The 20,686-nt window shown below is 31.2% G+C and overlaps 1 protein-coding gene across 7 annotated transcripts in view; it reads right to left on the minus strand.

The window, feature by feature from the left end:
- LOC105256325 (heterogeneous nuclear ribonucleoprotein 27C) overlaps positions 1 to 20,686 on the minus strand; it is a 36,955-nt gene that overhangs the window by 2,176 nt on the left and 14,093 nt on the right. Inside the window, exons 8-9 of one of the 7 annotated variants that reach the window (XR_003123233.1) lie at positions 5,213 to 5,367; positions 58 to 776 (exon numbers count right to left, since the gene is read on the minus strand). The exons of 2 other annotated variants lie outside the window; for them this stretch is intronic. Coding sequence is in view for 3 of the 5 variants with exons in the window: in XM_025411625.1 (XP_025267410.1) it covers positions 655 to 776 (122 nt within the window). In the remaining 2 variants the exon portion in view is untranslated. Of the gene's footprint in view, positions 1 to 57; positions 777 to 4,887; positions 5,368 to 20,686 lie in introns of those variants that run through there. 4 more of the 7 variants (XR_889585.3, XM_025411625.1, XM_011266140.3 and 1 more) reach the window with 4 other exon arrangements.

Raw genomic sequence — 20,686 nt, forward strand, 5'->3', positions numbered from 1 at the left:
AATTATATAGATTAAGATTATTGTTGAGATTATTATTGAGATAATTATTATTGAGATTTTAATAAGAATTAAGATGATGAATTTTACGTGATGTATGAGTCTAGTAAAAAGATGATTTCAACTTCATTAATGCCCGATGTAAAGAATCATAATGTATATCCCCGTGAGTCGCACTAATCAATGAAATATCATATTTAAATCTTAAATCTACTCAATGCAAATTCAATGCAATTTCTTTTTATATTCTGTCAATAATAAACATCAAACGGAAAATAGATGGAACAACTTTGCTGATGTTCAATTTTCTCCATCTATTTTTCGTTAGCATATCGCAAGTTTCGCAATTTTTCTCTATTATGTACTATTTTATCAGAGTCGAATAAATTTAAATAACGTCGCATCTTGTTCGTTTGTACGTATTTCGCACTTGTGTCACGAATAATGTCGATTTGTTTTCCACGAATCCTCCAACACAGATTTGAGTGCATTGAAAGATTTATGGAAAAAAGATTAAACGCGTTCTATTATTAGTATTAAACTATTTATTGTAATAAGTATAGTCAGTTATATACAAATGTATATGTATATAACTAACAAAAAGAGGTGAGAGATCTCGTGCTGCAGCCTAATTTGTTGATTTTGTTCTTATTCCTCCTAGCGACGATAAGGATGATAATTGTTGGTGCTGGACGAGGATCCTGTGTAACCCCTTTGGGGGCCACCGCTGTAGTTGTCCGTTGTTCCTGGTGCAGCAGGAACGCTTGAAGATCCGTATCCTGTGTAGAATCGCACAAAAGAACATAGTACTACGTGCCAGGACGTGGCGAGAGGACGTAACCGGAGTAGGTGGTACAGAAGTGGCGCGTGTTACTTTACAATAACTCAAAAGCCTGATCTTCAATGGGAAATCTGATGACTGAATATGGAAAGTGGAGGAAGCTTAACTCTTTGCAATCCGAATTAATACATGGATAATTAAAAATTGATAAATTGTAATAAAATAATATATTTTCACACAGTGTGTTACGCGTCCTTTTGCATATTTATGTTAGCCATCAACATAAATTTGATATATAAATTTAAATATTAATAAAAAATTTAATGTTTTATAAATATATTCAAAAAAATATTTTTATTAATTTGAATGAATTTATTTTTATTAATTTGAAATTAGATACATTTCGATGTTAATTCGAGATTATTATATCGTTAATTACGAGATCATTGTAGCTGTTTAGATAAAAAAAGGTACAATAATATTCCGAATGTGAGAGAATTGCAAAGAGTTGAAATTGAAGAATAAAATTTGCAGAAAAGTAAAACCTTAGAGAAGAGAATGGAGAGGGCAACTCTCTAACAACTCTGAAACAATCGCCTTGAAAGGCTTCCACAAATTTAAGATCAAATAGATAATAGATATTTGTGAGACAACTTATCACTTGACATATAAATTCATGTTTTGTTATGAAGCATATTATAAAGACGTTTTTAATTAGAAAATTTAAAATTTAAAAAAATTAAAAAAAATTAAAAAGATCGAACATAGTGAAATTGAAACAAGTTAACAAGCAACTAAAAAGTATGAACCACGATATAAATTGAATCTTTTAAAATTGAATCCATGATATAAATCTTCAACTTTTCATATGTTCAATTCATAAATCTTCAATTTTTCATATGTTCTTTCAGAATTAAAATATGAGAAAAAGACTGCACTCTTTATTTTAATATTTATATTTCATAATTATATAAAAGTTGAATGCCCCGGACTGAACACTATGAATCAATACTCATAATAAACTTTTTTTTAATGTCAGAAATTGTTCAAAACAAAATTACGTAAGAAAATACAGCAAATAATAAAAAATATGCAAACAAAAAAATTAACAATTTCCTTTTATAAGAGATATATTTTTGGTATTTATAGATATTTAAATATTACATATATATATATATATATATATATATATATATATATATAACATTTAAATATTTATATATATATATATATATATATATATATATATATGTGCGTGTGTGTAATGGAATATACTCTAGTATTACTCTTCTACAATCACATAAAAAAAGGAAAATAAAAAAGGTAACGTAAGAAAAAGAACAAAAACACAAAACAAAAAGGAGGCTGAAAAGTCACTGAAGTGTATTCATCCGGGGTGAGTTGAAGTGAAATCAGAGGAAAACAGACTAAAAACAATAATTGTAATAGTATTATGTATAGGATATATATCTCGTAAAACGATCTAGGATGAATGGATAAATGAATGGATGGAGCAGATAGAATTTTGCAAGGAATAATTTAAATTCGAGAACAAACTAATCTCACCGATCTAGAATCTCGAAAGTAGTTTTATATACATCCTCTTGCCGGATCCGAGAGGTCCGAGCGTGTATCGCAACGGTTAACTCGTAGGATTTTTGACCGAGTTTCGAGTCGCGCGACGAGTTCGTGACTATAATTTGCAAAAAAGGAACGCCCGAAAAACGGGTCAACTGGGTCGCATCGACTTTCTTTATATCCGTTCATAGTGGGTCACAAAACCGGAGCATCATCACCCCACGTCGGCGAATTATCGATCCTTATCCTTTTAACGCTTTCCAACTCAATTTTACTTGCATTAAAGACATCTTCGCATTTACAAAAATAACTCAACTAAGATCATTAAATCCAAAGAATGTTACTTTCGCAATTAATTGAATAATGTAAGACGAGCAATTAAAATATATTATTTGATAAGTCATTCAGTTGATAGCTGTGTGCTCATTATATTTATCTATTTCAGAATAAAGAATTTAAATTACATATATAGAAAATAATAAAAATAATTATATAACAAGTCGAATTTTTTCTACTTTTCTTTCGTAAAACATTAAAATAATATTTATGTGATACATTAGTCGTAAATTTCCTAGTTTATAATATCTGAAATTGAAAAGCGTTAAATGGATATACTACATATCTTATGTCTTTATCCTTTTTTTTTAATTACTTATATTATACTTTTTAATTATTTTTAACTATTAATTCCTTAAGACATTTATAGAGACATTATCACGATTAAAGATAACACATGTATATCTATAAAAAAAGCGAGACATATCTTAAGACTTACTACAAAAAGCTACTACACTCTAAATGTTAAGTGATAAAATTTAATGTTAGCTTAATAATGAAATCGTACAGCTAACATTAGACGGTGGCTTAGCTAATCTTACTGTATAAACCGCGCGGGCGCATTTATTCCAAGGCTATAATTTAATAATCCTTACTCAGTAACCTTACTGCGCGCTAATCTCGATTGCTGGACACGAATTCAAAAAAGTCACCGTTCTATAAAATTAACAAATCGATAATATATAATCAAAACTACGGACATATGAAATACCCGTGTGGAGATTCCGGCCGGAAATTGTACGCGTTACTTGCATCCATTCTCTCGCTTTCTCTATCACTCTTCCTCTCTTTCTTATCCATTCGCGCACTTATGAAACTTATTTCTCTCGGCCGTTCGGATGACATCGGCGTTTTTTAGCGTCTATAGGGATGGTAATTCGTGTGCTGGGTCAAGGAGAACCGTTGGGGACCCGGGGCTGCGTCTCCGTTAGGGATGAAGGTCGGACTTCCAGTTTCGACGTTTTTGAATTTGGGGATCGGGAGAACGTCTGCGGAGGAAAAAGGAAGGAGAGATCGTTAAAACTCGTTTCATCTCTGAAAATGCACTTTTCTCTCTCGAGTGCCATTTCCTCTTGAGAAGCACCGAGCGCGACTCGCAACAGTTAAGGGCACGAAATGAGAGAAAAGGAATTAGGGGAGAGAGATGTGAGCGTTTTTTTCCTCTCTGAGAACGGTCTTACTCCAAGTGGCTGAACACGGTCTCTCGAAGCTCCTAATTTAACCCTTTAACCGAGTTTTTGTTTTCATAAAATTACGCTATACTATATATCTTATATATTCATTATTAATCTAATTGTAAGTCTTATCTAAAATTATTATTTAAGTATATTATTATGACGCGAAGGTAATTTAAATGCATCACGCGATATAATGCGTAAATTGTCATTGTATCAAATAGCTTACAGATTATAAATTTCTAGATAATATATACACACATCGTATTATCGAAAAATTTATTGTAGTTTTATTTAACTGAAATTAACTTCGTGCCATTTTGATATCGATGCATTTTTAGACAGCCTTTAGACTATCATCTACATACGTATCTACATCTATATATACGTATAAGTTATACATCTATATAAGTTATATATCTATATATTAATATATGAAATATTAATAATATATCAACTATATTATTCTAATATATGAAAATTACATATAAATTAAAATTACGAATGTCAGATAAATGTTTTAATTACCTGCCCGGTTAATGGGTTAAGTTTTACGATATATACTTAGAGATTATATAAGCTTCGATTTATAGTCATGTCAGCACTAAAGATTAAAACGACACAAACATCTTTATATTATAAAGTTAAAAAAACTAAAAATTTACTTCATTTAGATAACTTTAAACTTCCTGTATATAAAATGATCATTTCTTTGATCATAAATATACGAGAGAGTACTGACACACACATGTCAATACCAAGCCAACTCGAAATTGAGACTTTCTGCAATTTAAAAAATGTGAAAAAAAAAATCGTTGCAATTTAAAAAATGCGAAAGAAACCTTCGTTAAGGCAGATTATTTACAGCATAGTAGCTTCTCGCTGTAAAATTGCATATCTCAGATTCGAGAGAACATGGCGGGATATATTAGGACGCGCATAAAACACTGCACCAATTTAAAACTTCTCTCCACCGTTTCGGATACGTTCTAAAAGTCGACAGCAATAAAAATCCAAGGATAAAATTCATTCAATCAACATTTTAATAGTGGACCACCTCTATAATTTTATTTTCGTTAATGATAGGAACACCGTGCATACGAAAATTATCACGATATCGATACATAATTCTTCATTCAATTTAAAAAAAACTGCTAAGAATGCTAAGAATTTGTGCCCAATTTAAATTCTCATGGAAATATACATCGTATTTCTAATGAGATATCCTCTGCACAATATTGAGAGTGACATTTTTCGATTACGCGCACGTATGCACAGTGGAAATCACAAAATGCATGGGAAAATTGCAAAACAGAGGGAAGGCAAAAAGAAAGTAGAAGGTCACCTCGCATATCCGTGTCGACTGCACCAATTTGGGGCAATCGAGAATTGATCGGCAGACACAAATGCATCATTGTCGAGCAAACATTCTAAGCAAACTTCTATGATACTCGTCTCCCGCGTCTTCCCATGCTTCCTTCATTCGCACATTAATATTATCTGTTTTTTAAAAAAAGAAAAAAAAAAGATTAAAAAAGAAGATTTATTCCGTCCAATCGCGTGTACTGGTCCTCATACACAGCGTCCCGCGATAATATACTTTAATATATAATGTAATTACCATTGGGAATAAAAATTTAGGCTGTGCAGTGTTTTAAGTTTTTCAAGCGCATAGTAGAAAGATAATAGTTATACGTAAGGCGCGATCTAATTTAAGTGAAGGGATCGAAATTAATTCGATTGATAATATGGAACTTCTTTTTTTTTCATCAATATCATTTTCTATTTAATCATTCCTCATAATCTATACCAGTGTGTATTTTTACGAATAATGATCCATTCTTTTCTCTATATTATATCATAATCAGCATATCAACTTATCATCATTATATCATTATATATATGTATATAGATTTATATATATATATATATATATATATATATATATATATATACCTATATATATAATATTATATATGTCGTGTTATATTAATATTATTAATATATATCTTAAGTATCAATTAATCAATTAATCCACTAGAAACACCGTTAAGTATATTAATATATATATATATATATATATATATATATATATATATTTATATTTATATTTATGTGTGTGTAATTTAATGAATAATAATAATCATAATAATAATCATAATCATAATAATAATAATAATAATCATAATAATAGCAATAATAATAATCATAGTAATAATAATTAATATAAGTAGTAGCTGTAAATAGTCGTAATAGTAATAGCGATAATAATAAGTAGTATACAGTAACTATATCATAATAGTACTGTTATTTTATATGTCGTCGAGAGTGGGAGGAGGAAGTAAGAGCTTATGGTGTATGACGTACTCGTATGATAAAAACATGTATTTGTCTATATATGTATAAGATGTGGTATGTATATGTGTGTGTTTATTTTGTACTTATTTACCGAAAAAAATCAAAAAACGAAGCAGTTGCTCATCAAAGTTGTTACGTACACGTTATCTACTCAATTATATATGCAATTAATTGATTGCAGCACAAGGAATATGTATAACGTAAGGTATAAAAAATACAACATATTTCTTGGATTCGACACAATCTCAATTACATATGCAGATGGATATAAATATATTAAACAATTCGTGAGTAATTTATTTGTTTCTTAACTTTCCTCGGCAAGCGTATGTGTCGGCGTGTGTCCAGAAACAAAAAAGGAACGAGAGGAAATCAGCGGAACGAGTCGACATCAATCTCTTCCTTCTCCGAAATCGTCCTATCACCTTTAACAATTACACATCGATCCGATTGATATCCTTCTATCGAGACTATATCAAAGATTCGCCGCGGTTGCAAAAGAAAAAAAGACAAATGCGTTTCTCTCTCGCACACTTTGCTTCCCTCGAATACACATTCCAATCTTTGATTCACACTTTTTCACCTAGTCCTCCGACCTTCAACTCTTCCGAATGCTCTCATCGATTCCGAATGCTTTCACCCCTAACCCAAATCTATACCAGTCATCAGTGTGATCTACTTTCAAAGTACCTTTCATCGACATTGACATTTTTACACATTCCTCTTTGAAGCTTCAAATTCCTGCTTGTGTCTGATCTATTTTGATACGATTCACTTCGTTTACTCTGATTTTATTATTAACATCGCGTATTTTTTTTCATACTATCATTCCAATTCATGTTCAATATTTTTACCGCTCATATATGTCTACAATAAATCATATATCATTCCGAATACGATAAGGATTCGTAGAAATAGTTAAAATTAATTAAGATTGTGTATTCTAAGAATTTCCTTCATTTCTTCGTCCACTTTAATCCTCCGCGATTTCTCCCTCACCTATCGAATTAGAAATAACATCGCTAAAATTAGATAACGATCGTTAATTATTTTTTAATTACACTTTCTGTAATTCTCTCTCCCGTCAATCCATCTCTCTCTTCCTCCGTTTCCTCGCTCCCATTATATTCTTGTCTGTCGCAGTTCGATTTGGCGATCGTTCCCTTGTCCCTCTCTTGACGACTCAAAACATCACGCACATGCCCTCTACGAACCTATGAAATGTTCCATTCGACAAAAAGATATATGTGGCGGAAAGAAAAAGAAAAAAAAAAAGAAAAAAAAATAGATACGATCGCGAGAGAAATGCAGTAATGATCGAGGGTCTCTTTTTGTTTGATTTGTGATCGCAATTTTTTTCCTTTCTCTTTTACACGTTTACGTAGATTCGTTCGAGATTGGAAGGTGATTCCTTCCGGCGAACGGCAGGTTCGAGGGTCGTCGATTTGGAAATATTGCGCCGGCACTCTTCATCACATCTTCGTTTTAATAAGCACTAACGGTCTTTAACTATGTTTTTTTTTTCCTTTAATGCAAATACTTTCTACATACTATACGTAATGCAGCTTAATAAACTTTTACTCTGTTTCGCGTGATTTTTACTTAGTAAGATTTGGCAAACCTTAAACCTGATTCGACGCGCGTGATTGGACGCGCGCCACTTGTACCCCGTACAATCTATGCTCCTGTATTACTAGAAAATGTGTGTGAGCGTCTCTCTCGGTGTGTATATATATATATGTGTCTGTCGTTTGGTTGTTAACGTCGAATATTTATGCTTATGCTGACTCGTCATCTCGTAATCATTCGTGCAATCATACACCCCTTTTGTTCGTGCGCGTTTCTTTCTCTCTGGATAATTCATTCGTACCGATCCTTCTATGAAATTTGAGAAATTGGATTTATGCGTCTTTCTTTAATACTGTAAACTCTTCCTCAAAAGTCTTAAATTATGCATTACTTAAATCCTAAATAATTGACATGATAGAATTCAAGCATTCTTGCAATTTTCAATTTTTTTATTCGAACAGATTTTAATTAATGAAAAGAGACGAAGATCGTCTCGATTCTTTCTTTAATAACAATATTAAAATAATAATTGATAATGACATAACATCAATTAATATATCACTGAAGATTTAATTTAATAATTATTACGTCGAAAATTTCTTGAAAAAAAAGAAGACGAATTTATTCGATTCCTCCAATTCATCATTCGTCATCAGTCGCTCGATCATCGCCCTTATCGATTCATAATCGTTCAAATGTCATCAATCACTCGGTAACATTCTTTCGTTTCATACAACACGATTATTCTCACTCGTGTTTCGTTCTGCCTGTGATTTATCATATATCCCGTTTTACTTTCTCCCGTCATCTTGCTCTCTAACAAAAGAATTAAATTACAACGACTTATATAATCAACGACTTAGATACGCTTTCCTTTTTTTACTTAAGAATTACGGAATAATTATGATTCTCACGAGAACACAATGGTTGGTATTTATTGTTTCATTAAAAATATTTCACTTTCCCTATTTTAATACTTGTCTACAACGGCCTTATTTCGAGAGTTACGAGTTTAATTAATTAATTAGATAATAATCGATACCTTAATTATTGACCCTATGCGCCGTACTCTCCCTCGCCCGCGCAATCGAAAGAAGCGGGACGACGGGCCTCTATATATATAATATTGTATTTATGATAATTAAAACGAGTCAAGTGAGTTTCATTATTTTTTTCCTTTCTGCGTTAAGGTACTCTGAGATATATAATCGTTAATTTATAATACATTTGTACACAACTTATCCCTTAATCAATAATTATATCGATTTACTCCTATGACATCTCGCCCAAGTTTCCACATTCATTCATCTTTCATCCCCATCTGTCTTCTGCCACCCCTGATCGCGACGCCTAATATCGTCGCAATCCCCCTAAAGGAGCACACAACGACCAGTACTGTCACGATTTTAAGACACGATTTCAAAAAGAGCCCATGCTATCGAAATAATGTTCGTATATTCGTATGAGAGAACGAAGATAAGCGGTTAACTTTGTATCACGCGTAGCTAGAGCAATTTATTTTTAGTATTCGCATAATTGGAGTGCTTGCAAAAGTATTCCAAAAATTATTTAATCCAACATTCAGCAGCTAAAGCTAGCAGGCTATTTCAAGTTTTCGCTATCAATCTCAACGTGATGCAATGTCGAGAACTGCGCTCGAACAAAGTAATTAATTGTACGTCACATTGATTAATCGTTAATTGAGGGAAGAGAAAATTTTCTTCGCATTTATCCTCACTCCGTCCTCTACTTCGCGTTACGTCGTCCGAAAAAGAAAAAAAAAGAGATCTGTGTATGTAGCACTTTCGGTGTGTATTTTCTATCCTCGTATTATTTTAACGTGATTTCGGCCTTACTCAGTTAACCTTACGATTGCTTTTTCGTAACAGCTATCATCTTTAGGCGGAGGTAACGAGTTTATTTAAACAACTTTTTTGTCCATTTATCGAGTAAACTAGACCGTAAGACATATTAGAGATAGCTCATTAACTATTAATAACAATAAACGCGAACAGTCGTTTGTGACCTTACAGCCAGCTTCCCTAATTAATTACTTCGAGGATGTGATTTAATTAATTCCCAGTCTTATTCCAGATCGTCTTATATACGTCTATTTACCTATCTAGTCGAGTCCAGATCTTTACTGTACCCATATCTCGTCTCACGTACACTCGGCTGTACAGAATTCTTACAGCGTAACGATATCAATTATAATTCCTCCCTCCCATCGATCGATCCTAGTTAACGTTAAACACGCCCGTCTTATTAAATCTAAACTACGCTCCCCTCGTCACGCCTCATTACTCCGTAGCCTCGAGAAGCTGTCAATATAGTATTTTATTAAGCAAATAGTAAAGCCATGGCTGATGACAATTAATTAATTAATTACAAATAGAAATTAATAACATCAGTACAGTTTTCTCTATTTATCTCTCGCTCTCTTATCCTTCCGTGCTCTCATTTTAAGTGGTACTAACGCGTTAATATTTAATAGTTAATTAGTGATAATTGTAGCAGTACTCTCTTTGACACTTCTTTTATCTTTTAATAAGGTTTTGTTTCTCCGCTTTTTTTTTTATCCTAAGCCTAAGTGTCACAGCAATATTTCCAAATCGAGTTGAAGCGCGCGAGCACGCGACTCGCGAGAAGAAAGTTAAACGCGCGATTGTTAATGATTTTTCTCTTATTCAGCTCGATAAAATACGTTGACTATATTATGCTTCGCGGTGACCCTCCTGGCTAGTCCTGTTGAAAAATTAGCAGACACGGAAAGGGCCCCGCCGCTCTTGTGTGTCTCTCCATGAAGGGCAGTGGTCGTTGGACGTATTTCACTCGGCGAAATAATGCGTTAAACTTAAATACGCTAAATAACTCTAGCATATATCCTGCATTAAAAGGAAATTAAGAACTAATATTAGTTTTGGCTTCACAAGCGATCGGAATCTAGTTTCTCGTCCGTTTCGACGAAACCGAAATTCTGAAATGAGCAAAATGTGAACTCTCTATCTCAATTCAATAACACTGGTCAACACTCAAATTTTTTTCCTGACATTTAACATGTATTATAGGTTATATCTAAGGCCCTGATTACGAAAAAAATATTAGTTTAGTTTTATTAGCTCTACTTTTTTTATTTATAAGATATTACAATTTTTTTTTTCAAAAAAAAACCTTTGAAAGATGTATTCGCCACAAATATAACAAAAACTATCTGGATTATGTAAACAACGTCTCCGAGACATATCGAAAGTTAAAAAAATAATAATTTTGAGTCAAGTAAAACAAAAAACTGCACGTGATGTCTAAAGGGAATATGTCTAAAAATATTAAAAAACAAGAGCTGTTAAAAAAAACTACTGTCGTACTCGAAATCAGCACACTTAATAAATAAGCCCAAAACTGTAAAATTATAAGAGGAAAAAGTTAAAATTATTTTTTTTGTTGACCAGTGTAATTATCACACCATAGTCGACAATTAAACCCAAAGATTGCGAACCGTTTTGATAACAACTCCTCCAACTATTCTCCCATTTGATGAATTTTTCGCACCGGTTTTCGAATAAGAAAAATATTGACTCACAAATATTGAATCAAATTTTGACAAAGAAAAAGAAGCAAATGCAAGGCGCATTACACGATGTCCGAAAATGCGTTCCAACCACCAACCGATCCTAGGCTCGCTGGGTCAATCGATATAGCACAGTTACCTCCACTGTGATTATTTTTCTATGTTTACGCACACACGTATAATGTGTGTGTGGTGGATGAAAACATCAAACATTAAATATTACTCGTTAAAATACGAACAGTTATCTAGTTAGTACATGCGCATATAGATTCGTAAATACTATTTATATTCATTGTCAGTGTAGTTTGACTTAATGTATCCGCCATTGTTTGCTTAATAAATGATGTGTACGACCCCACCAATATAGGAGAAAAAACGATATCCTAATCAGTAATCCAAGCGTTATTTGTATATCTTGTTATTTGTAAATCTTCACATATATGCGTCATCTTAAAAGCGTCTACGAAGACAATGTATGTAATTGATTTCCCCCGTCACATTTGCGTCACGTCCGAATCACAAGTGTAAAGAATTCTCGTTAAATGCAAAAGGTTCGACATATTAGCGAGCTAGATAAATGGTCGGCAACACTGTATAGATTTTACAATTAAGAATTAAAAGATAATTAAATATATATGTATATAAATATAAGTCAATTTATTCATGAATAAAAATAAAATGATTCGAAGATGTTTGAAACCCTTTGCATCGTAAATTTATAACTCGACGTTGATTTAAAAGCAATGTCAATGTAAATAAGATTAATACGAGATAATATGATACGTGCATAAATAATATAAAATTTTATAACAATTTTCTAGATGAGAAAAATTAACTGAGATAGATACATGATTAGCACACTATGATATTGCATGTATTTTGTACTTAATCTAAATGACAGAGAAAGAATTTATATCTGAACCTTTAATAATATTTAGAAAGTCCTTCTGTAGCCTATCTGTGTTAAGATTAATCGTATTTGTTATCAAGTTTGATTGTGAAAATAAAAAAAAATCATTTCTCACAAAGAATCAAAGAATCGAAATTCATGTAAATTTTTTGTGACACCTATAGAAATTTACCTGCATCAGCAAAATATTTTCTTAAATATAGATCTTTATATATGAAAGATTCTTAATGCATAGATGCATATTTGCTACATTTTTAAATAAACATTTTATTATAACTTTTTTGTCGTAAAAGTTCGTCTACAATTCCAAAGTTTCGGATTAACAATTCCTGAAAAAATTGGATGAGATATATGTATATATACCTTAAAGTGTATCTGTAAAATTAAATAAGATAAAAAATATTTTATAATAAAATCGAAATAAATATGTATAAAATTTATTATAAAAAATCGTCATTATATTATTATTAAAATATACAGGCATTTTATTAAAAATTTAAAGAGTTGCCAACCATTGATAATATAGGATTCTTGTTCGCACATATATAATCGCGATTGGTCATTTAATTAGCCATTAGTAGTAGTTCCTTAATTAAGTTTCCATAACGATCTAATTATTGATTGAATGTATCATCTAACATTAATCATTCTATACGAAAGATGAACTATTGATTCACACAGGTTTTCGTTTATCCTCTCTCTTATTAAGCTGTGAAATGCATTATTCGATATATCATCGCGCATTTTTAACATACATATATTGTAGAATAAAATTTACATGTATCATATCTCTATCCTCGAATAAGTTCATATAGTATATATATAATATAACCAAAGTCTAATTAAATATAAATCGAATAATTATATATAAAACCCTCGTCGCGCAGTCAGTTCTTTCATCGATTACAACTAGTTTATGCTTTACATCGATCTATTATTACGTCCTGGCAATGTTATGTAAGCAAACGTGTATGCCAGACTTAATTATTTATTCATTCAAACAAAATCGAATATTGTGTTACACGTGATACTCCCACTCGGCCCTGATATCTCTAAGAATTACTATTAATTATAATTAACTAGTACTTAAACAAGAAAGTTTTTCTTTTCGGGTCCCAAGTGACTTAGAGACTGGCTTACTTAAGAGAACGGATTAACTGCATGTTATTAAGACTTTCCGACTGATTCTCGAGGAATTTACTTTCGAGTTTTGCTTAGAATACACCCTGACAGATCGATTGGAAGATAATATGTATGTATATATCTCCCTTCTCGCGGTTTACGCGACGCAATCGCAAATGTGACGTCAAGTATGTCAAGTAATATCGTAAGATGTCAAAACAAATGTTGCTTATAATAGACAATGGTAATTATCAGTTGTTCCTTCCAAAATATAATATGTCATCATTCCTTCTATTATCTCAAACTTTAGTAGTCTCAGTTGCAAGAAATATCTTGGATACAATTCATGTAAAGATATAGAAAAGACAACAAATGAATCCAACATCCCTAACAAAAGATCGATAATTCTTTCTCTATATTTGTCTCTCTCTCTCTCTCTCTCTCTCTCTCTGTCTCTTTCTATTCTTTTATTATACGCATATTATGCTACGCATACATTCACTAAAATCTCAATTTCAAATCCATTGGTCTATCTTGTATCTCCATAATTAAACAAGAATAATCGTTTACGATTAAGCAATTTGAAGGCGTCAGTCTCGATTGATGCATATGTTATATCGATCCAGATTGATCGTATATAACGTTGATGAATAGCCTAAACCTTATTTCTACAACGATTGACGAGAAAAATATTCTTGCAACCAACATTACTCCGACAACAGCAGCGATAACATTGCGTCTATTCTCCTTTTCAACAAACGAAAAGAAAAGGATAGTGTATGTATTTGGTATGTGGTGACTGTGTATGTATTCAGATATTTTATATATATATGTACGCACTTGTGTGTGGTATACATATATGTATATATGTCGAACATACGCGTGCACAAATAGCCGTGCATACAATGTACGTACCTTTAAAAAAATACTTATAACCTCTACCGGAATCCGCATATATTTTTAAAGGTATACATTTACACGAACTGACATACGAGTGCGTGTACATACACATATGTTGTAATGAATATATATAAATACATGATAGAGTATATAGCATGTAAATAGTGTTCTTGTCAACATAATTTTTATATTGATTATTTAGCATTCATTAATCATTATTATTAATACAAGTGCGACGAAAAAAATTATGCTCTCAAATATCTTTCATCTGTTTCTTTTTTTTTTTTTTTTAATCCTCACTCTTTCTCTCTTTCTCTCTCTCTCTCGTTCGCTCTCTCTTTCTCTCTCTTTCTTTCTTTCTTTCTTTCTTTCTCTCTCTTTCTCTCTGCATTTCAAGCTTCTACATCCTTCCTTCCTCTCTTTTTATCCTATCCTGTTTTTCAATTCTGTAGTTGTTTTGGTTTTTTCTTATAAAAAAAAAAAAAAGATTTAAATAGAGACCATGCGCTTTGGCCTGGAACGTACATCTAAGTGCTGTTCAAAGGATGTCCGACTTCAAATCTCATGAGAATCTTATAATCCATTATTTTTAAAGCTTTTTAGCACTAATTAAATACAAATTTTACTTTAAACATAAAAAGTCGTAGTAGCTTTAAAATATTTCAAGAAAACTTCGAGAAGTTTTCAAATATTAAAGCTCTTTTAAGTCTTAAATATTTTTTATACAACAATTCCTGTTAAAAAAACAAGGTAAAAGGCGAATAAACTCGCCACAAATTGTAGCCTAATAGTCGTGGCGTGCAAAAAGGAAAAAAAAACAAGAAAAACAACAAAATAGATTCATTTTTTGTTTAATACTTTTTCGATAAGTTTCTTTCTGTTTTAATAACTTGTATATATAAGTTTTTTATTTAAATAAAAATAAAAATAAAAATAATAAAATCTCTCTCCGTTTAAATAATAATTTTAATTTTAATTTAGTTTACTTATATAGCTTAAAATATAAACATTAATGAAATTCGACAATGTGTTGTTTGCGCGACGTTTGGAACGTTCGTTCGAAATTGCGACTAGATTAATAATATGTATTGTAGATTATTATTTCATATAATATAAACTTAATTTTATGTCGGTTAATATCTCTGAAAAACTTAATATACTTGTATATTATAGATATGCAAGGATTTTTTTGCCAAAAGGCGAGTTATAATTATTACCGTATTGTCTGCAGCACAATAAGCTAGTTGAGAATAATAATTCGATATACTGCAGTGGAATAGACTGATACATAAAATGGAATATTTTTCGTCGACATAATCATCGCAAGGATGAATCTTGTGCGAAATATTTCTAGACTTATTGCTTATGTTTATGATTCACACTCATCGATTTTTAATTATTAATCAGATATATACTAAACTTTTTGCGTTTTACAATAGCGATATTTCGTTGCAATGTCAAAGGAAAGTCGAACATCCTCTCTCAACACAAAGAGACATTAAATTCGGGGCACTGGGAATAAGACGGATAGAAAGCGCGCGAGCGTAAAGATGTCATTTAACAAGTATATCCTTATTATTCGAGACGGGTGTTATAAGATACCCATCGCATTTTTTCCAAAAAATCGCATATCGCATATGCATAAATAGAGCCAAATGCGGCACAGTTGTGATACTACTAAACTTACTACCATAAATTTTTCTCGTGTTTTTTTATTCTCTATTTTATTCTATTCACGTTTATAGCTCGTAAGGGGACACACGACCTTACCAATACAATGCTAAAAGTTTACAAGTATACAGGTCATGTTATTATAGTTAATAATTTCATTTATTATCGTTACAATCATTACCAACTTTACGTCTATTACCTTATTACTTCACACTAAAATATGATAAAAGATAGATCGATCGATTCTCTCATCGTACCATGTGCGAGATATTTATTTTAAAGCATCTCAACGACTGTAGGAATTTTCCATTCCACTAAAATCGAAATAACCTTTCGGTCGTTCTCGAGCGAAGTAAACGTTGCAGCGTTGATGTTCCCTCCGCGTTCCAAAAATTAAAAATATTCAACTTTATATTATTTTCCTCTTTTTAGCGGTTCCCAAATAACGATCTAGTAATATCTGAGAATCATTAATCTCTCGATCTAATCGATCGTATGTTTCGAGATTTGATGATCAAAATAATTACACGTTTTTTTTTATAGAACTTTATTTAATTATTTCATCTTCTAGCTAATTTATCCAATTCGCTAATGCACTCGTGGTCGTTATCAAAATTCGCTAATCACTCTCCCGATATACTCACTTCTTCTTAGTACTGTGTGTATTTACGGATTTTTTGTGTGTATGTGTGTGTATAAAAGAATAGTGTACGATGTGTATCTGTATGTATTTTATCCCGCTAATCATCTATCCCCATTTCTTCCTCCCTGCTCTTTCCCCTCGTAACATTGAAATATCTATGAAACTCACTTGTTTAAATCCCTACTTTGTGTTTTCGCATTACTATATTTGTTTAAGACAATGATTACCTTGCTCTATCAGACTCACAGGAGAAAATCACTTTGTAATTATAATTTAATACCTTAACTGCTTCTATATAAACGTAATTTAGAATATCTTGTGTGTGTACGAGTAACACATTTATTTCTTATATTAATTCCGTTTGAAATTATTATTTTTACTGTCTTATACTCGCGCCCAACACGCAAGGGCGATTATCACACTACCTGAGTACAATATATCGGCGACCTCTTCTTTATTATCTGATTATATAGTCTTAAAAAAATGGCTAAAAAAACTTAATGATAGCTTGATCAATCGAAATTTTAGAGGGAGAATCATATACTTTGTTTTTGATCTCGTACGAATCCGAAAATTGTTTGCCAATCAATCGCCCGAATAAAATGATCCAATTCGACAAAAACTTTAGGTTTCGTAACAATCTTATTGCTAAGAATGTATTCTTTGTTTTCTCTTAATTAGAACTTGTATTATCGTGACTATACAATGGTGTTTGTTTCTTGGTGAATCTTATACAATTTTTTTGAGAAAAAGTTACATCTTTCTATCTCTGTCCGTCTCACTTATTTACCATTGCCATAAAAGGATATCCGAGATTATATGGTGTTAATAATAAAGAAGAGGAACTGCGCGATGTTCGCGATTTCAAGGATTAATAATCGCTTGATAAAAATGCAATAGCCAATGATTACACATCGTCATATGATACCAACTAATTGTAAGACATATACTAATAGTTAAAAACGGCAGGAGAAACTCATGTGTATCAATAAAAAGTGTTGTTCACAATAGATTACGATACGAATAATAAGATAGTTAAGTGTAATATTTAATTATACGACCAGTCTTTAGTGTGCGGGACGCTAAAATATGCGCTTAACGTTAAAACAGACGTCCCCGGGAATTATATTTATATATTTAAGGACATTTATTTAAATATCAAAATACTTAACGTGTTGTAAAAAACTTAATCCGCATAGCATTTAGTGATAAAATAAACAAGATCAATCCACGCATTATCTAATTAAGTTAATAGAGAAAAAAACAACGACCTAACTTAGTGGCTGTAATATTCGTAATTTGTTTCCTTTTTATGTTATATATTTCGCTATTAATCATACGTAAAAAAAAAAATGAATCAACACGAAATCATCGAAATGCATGAAAAACGCAGAGAGGTATGCAGACATACGGTTGTTTGTGAAAAATAATTGTAAAATTTCTTATTTCCGCGACTTGAAAAACGAGTTATTAATCTGAGAGATAAGCATAAATTTTTTTTTAAATTCGGCGATGCACTTACATCAGCTATCATAAGTTATAATAAATTATAGTAAATCCATTGAAATTTATAATCCATCTATTCTTTTCTTGTTTTTGAAAAATCGTTCTTAAGAATAATCTAGCTTTCAATTTTTAATGTAACAACTTATAGAAGAATAACATCTAAAAAAATAATTTTCGAGACATTCTTTCCTCGTTTCTCAAAATCATGATTATTATACAGAATAACGGTCTCCAGCGGATGTCGATACGTTGATTTTCTTTTCAGATATATATTTAATATTTTAGAAAAAAAATGAAAGATGCTTCAGTCTATTTAAACAGGGATGACGAACTGTGGAAAGCATCGCGTAAAAGATGTTTCAATACTGAATGTGAGGTCTCTTTACGTGATATTTGGCAAATAGCGTAAAGCGTGCACAAGTGCCCGTTTAAAAGACAAAAAATAAATACGACTCGATAAAAGTAGATGAACGTAAGATAGAAAGGAAGAAAAGAACTGCACAGAAACAATAATAAAAGAAAGAGAACAACAACAACCCTGAGAGCAAGCCGTACAGTTCGCGTAATCGCGAATGAGGCAGATAGTAACAACGGCTAGAATCAAAGTATATCTTTTCTATATATGCTACCTATTACATTAATTAGATGCGTCATCTCTGTATTTAAAAATACTAATAATATTGCGTTAAATATAAATATATTATCTGTTGTACAATTAGAGTAATCATCAATATTATTCGAATAGAATCTTGCCCTTCTAGATTAAAGATGACTTGCACCCCCTCAATTCCCGATCTATAAAAAGATCCAAACATAATCATGATACGAGTTCACCGTGCATGTCTTTCTGATCAAACGAGCAATCGAATATCTTGAGGTATCCATCGCAGTCGATGTGCTGTGTTCGCGTTTGATAAATTGAATAACAAGAATCTTGTCTTGCTAGGTAGAGTAAAATTCCTACTGACAATGAGAGTGTAATATGACGTTTTGGATACCTTTATCATTTTCCGGAATTTTTTTTATGATTTTTAAAACAAATTTTACAAATCCCCCACCCTCCCCCGCTCTTTTTGCCTTTTGCTTTTTATATATCTTCCATCAAATTCCATTGCGCATTTTTCAAAACTGTATCATCGTAATAGTCTAAAATGTATGTATATATACAATCCCGCCAAAGACAGCCATTAAATCTTTGTAGTTCTTTCTTTTTTTCCTTTCTCGCGCGCTAATATTTAAATTTATTTTATCCGTCTGAGAGTCGTTAATATTATAAATTAATTAGTTCATTTACATACCAATCCTCAACAAACGCATCGATTATATTTACGTGCTCTGTACAAATTAAATGTAATAACCGCGTTTCCTTAATACCTCGCATACACTTAAAGACTTTAAAATTCACGCTTTAACTTTAGTTAAAAATCGATAATAGTAAGAAATATAATATATATTAGTAGTAATAATATAATTAATATACTATTTCTTAATTTGCATCGTTATTTATTGGTATTCATTTTTAAATTAAATTACAAAAAACAGCCACATGTAAAATATATCGCTATTATTTGCCGTTTGCCTTTCTTGCAAATCAGATTAAATAAGATTAATTATCCTGTTTATGATATTATCCTGATATTATATAGAATCAAATGTTTTATCATTTTTCAACTGTGTGTATTTTTTAATAAATTTTTTTATCATTTAAATAATAATAATATTCAATAATATAGTCCATTTAATTTTTTGATTTTGAATAGTCATAATCCATTTAAATTTGAAAATTCTTTCTGGTACAAGCGAATAAAAATTTAAGTAAGTTTATTAAGCAATTAAAGCTTTCCATTATTAATTTATATAACATCATTATTTTATACCTATTTTATACCTAGTTTGTAAAAATGAAAAAAATAATTTAAAACTGGTAAAACTCGGCTGTTATAAACCAGATAAATAACATTATTTAATCCAATCTGTAAGAGATAGACTAGAAAATAATAGCCATAGATATTTTATATTTATAGCTGTTTTTTCATATGTATAAATAGAATAAATTTGGAGAGTATATCGCGTAATAATGCATTTCTAGGTCACTAGAAATAAAAAGCAGTTTTAAGTGCTGCCAAAAAGTTAATTAATTTATTTTTTTTATCCGCGTAGAAGTGTGTGTGTATGTGTGTGTGCGTGCGTGCGTGTGTGTGTGTGTGAATAAGTGTTCGTAAGTGTAAATGTTATCTGTACGTGTTCCGTTTGTCTTACTATAATAATAATGTGTAAAATTGGTTGTTTGATTGAGCTCTCTAATTGCATTTCTCGTGTTGTTATGTGTTTAATTAAGTGTGTTATTGCGTTGATCCCAGAAATTTACACGAGTCGCGTTTGTTAACGTTTCGCTCGTCATTTCTCTTCATCCGATTTTCACAACATTAGTTTTCCCTCCGCGATATATCTTTCGCAGACGAAAAACAAGTTATTATACATGATTTTTAATCAAATGCAAATTGACTCCATATTTGAACTCGATATAGTAATTGATACACCGATAATAAATATCGCAATAAAAAAAAATTAG

This window comes from Camponotus floridanus, unplaced genomic scaffold (genome assembly GCF_003227725.1).
Source record: "Camponotus floridanus strain SB8 unplaced genomic scaffold, Cflo_v7.5 scaffold41, whole genome shotgun sequence".
Lineage (NCBI taxonomy): Eukaryota > Metazoa > Arthropoda > Insecta > Hymenoptera > Formicidae > Camponotus > Camponotus floridanus.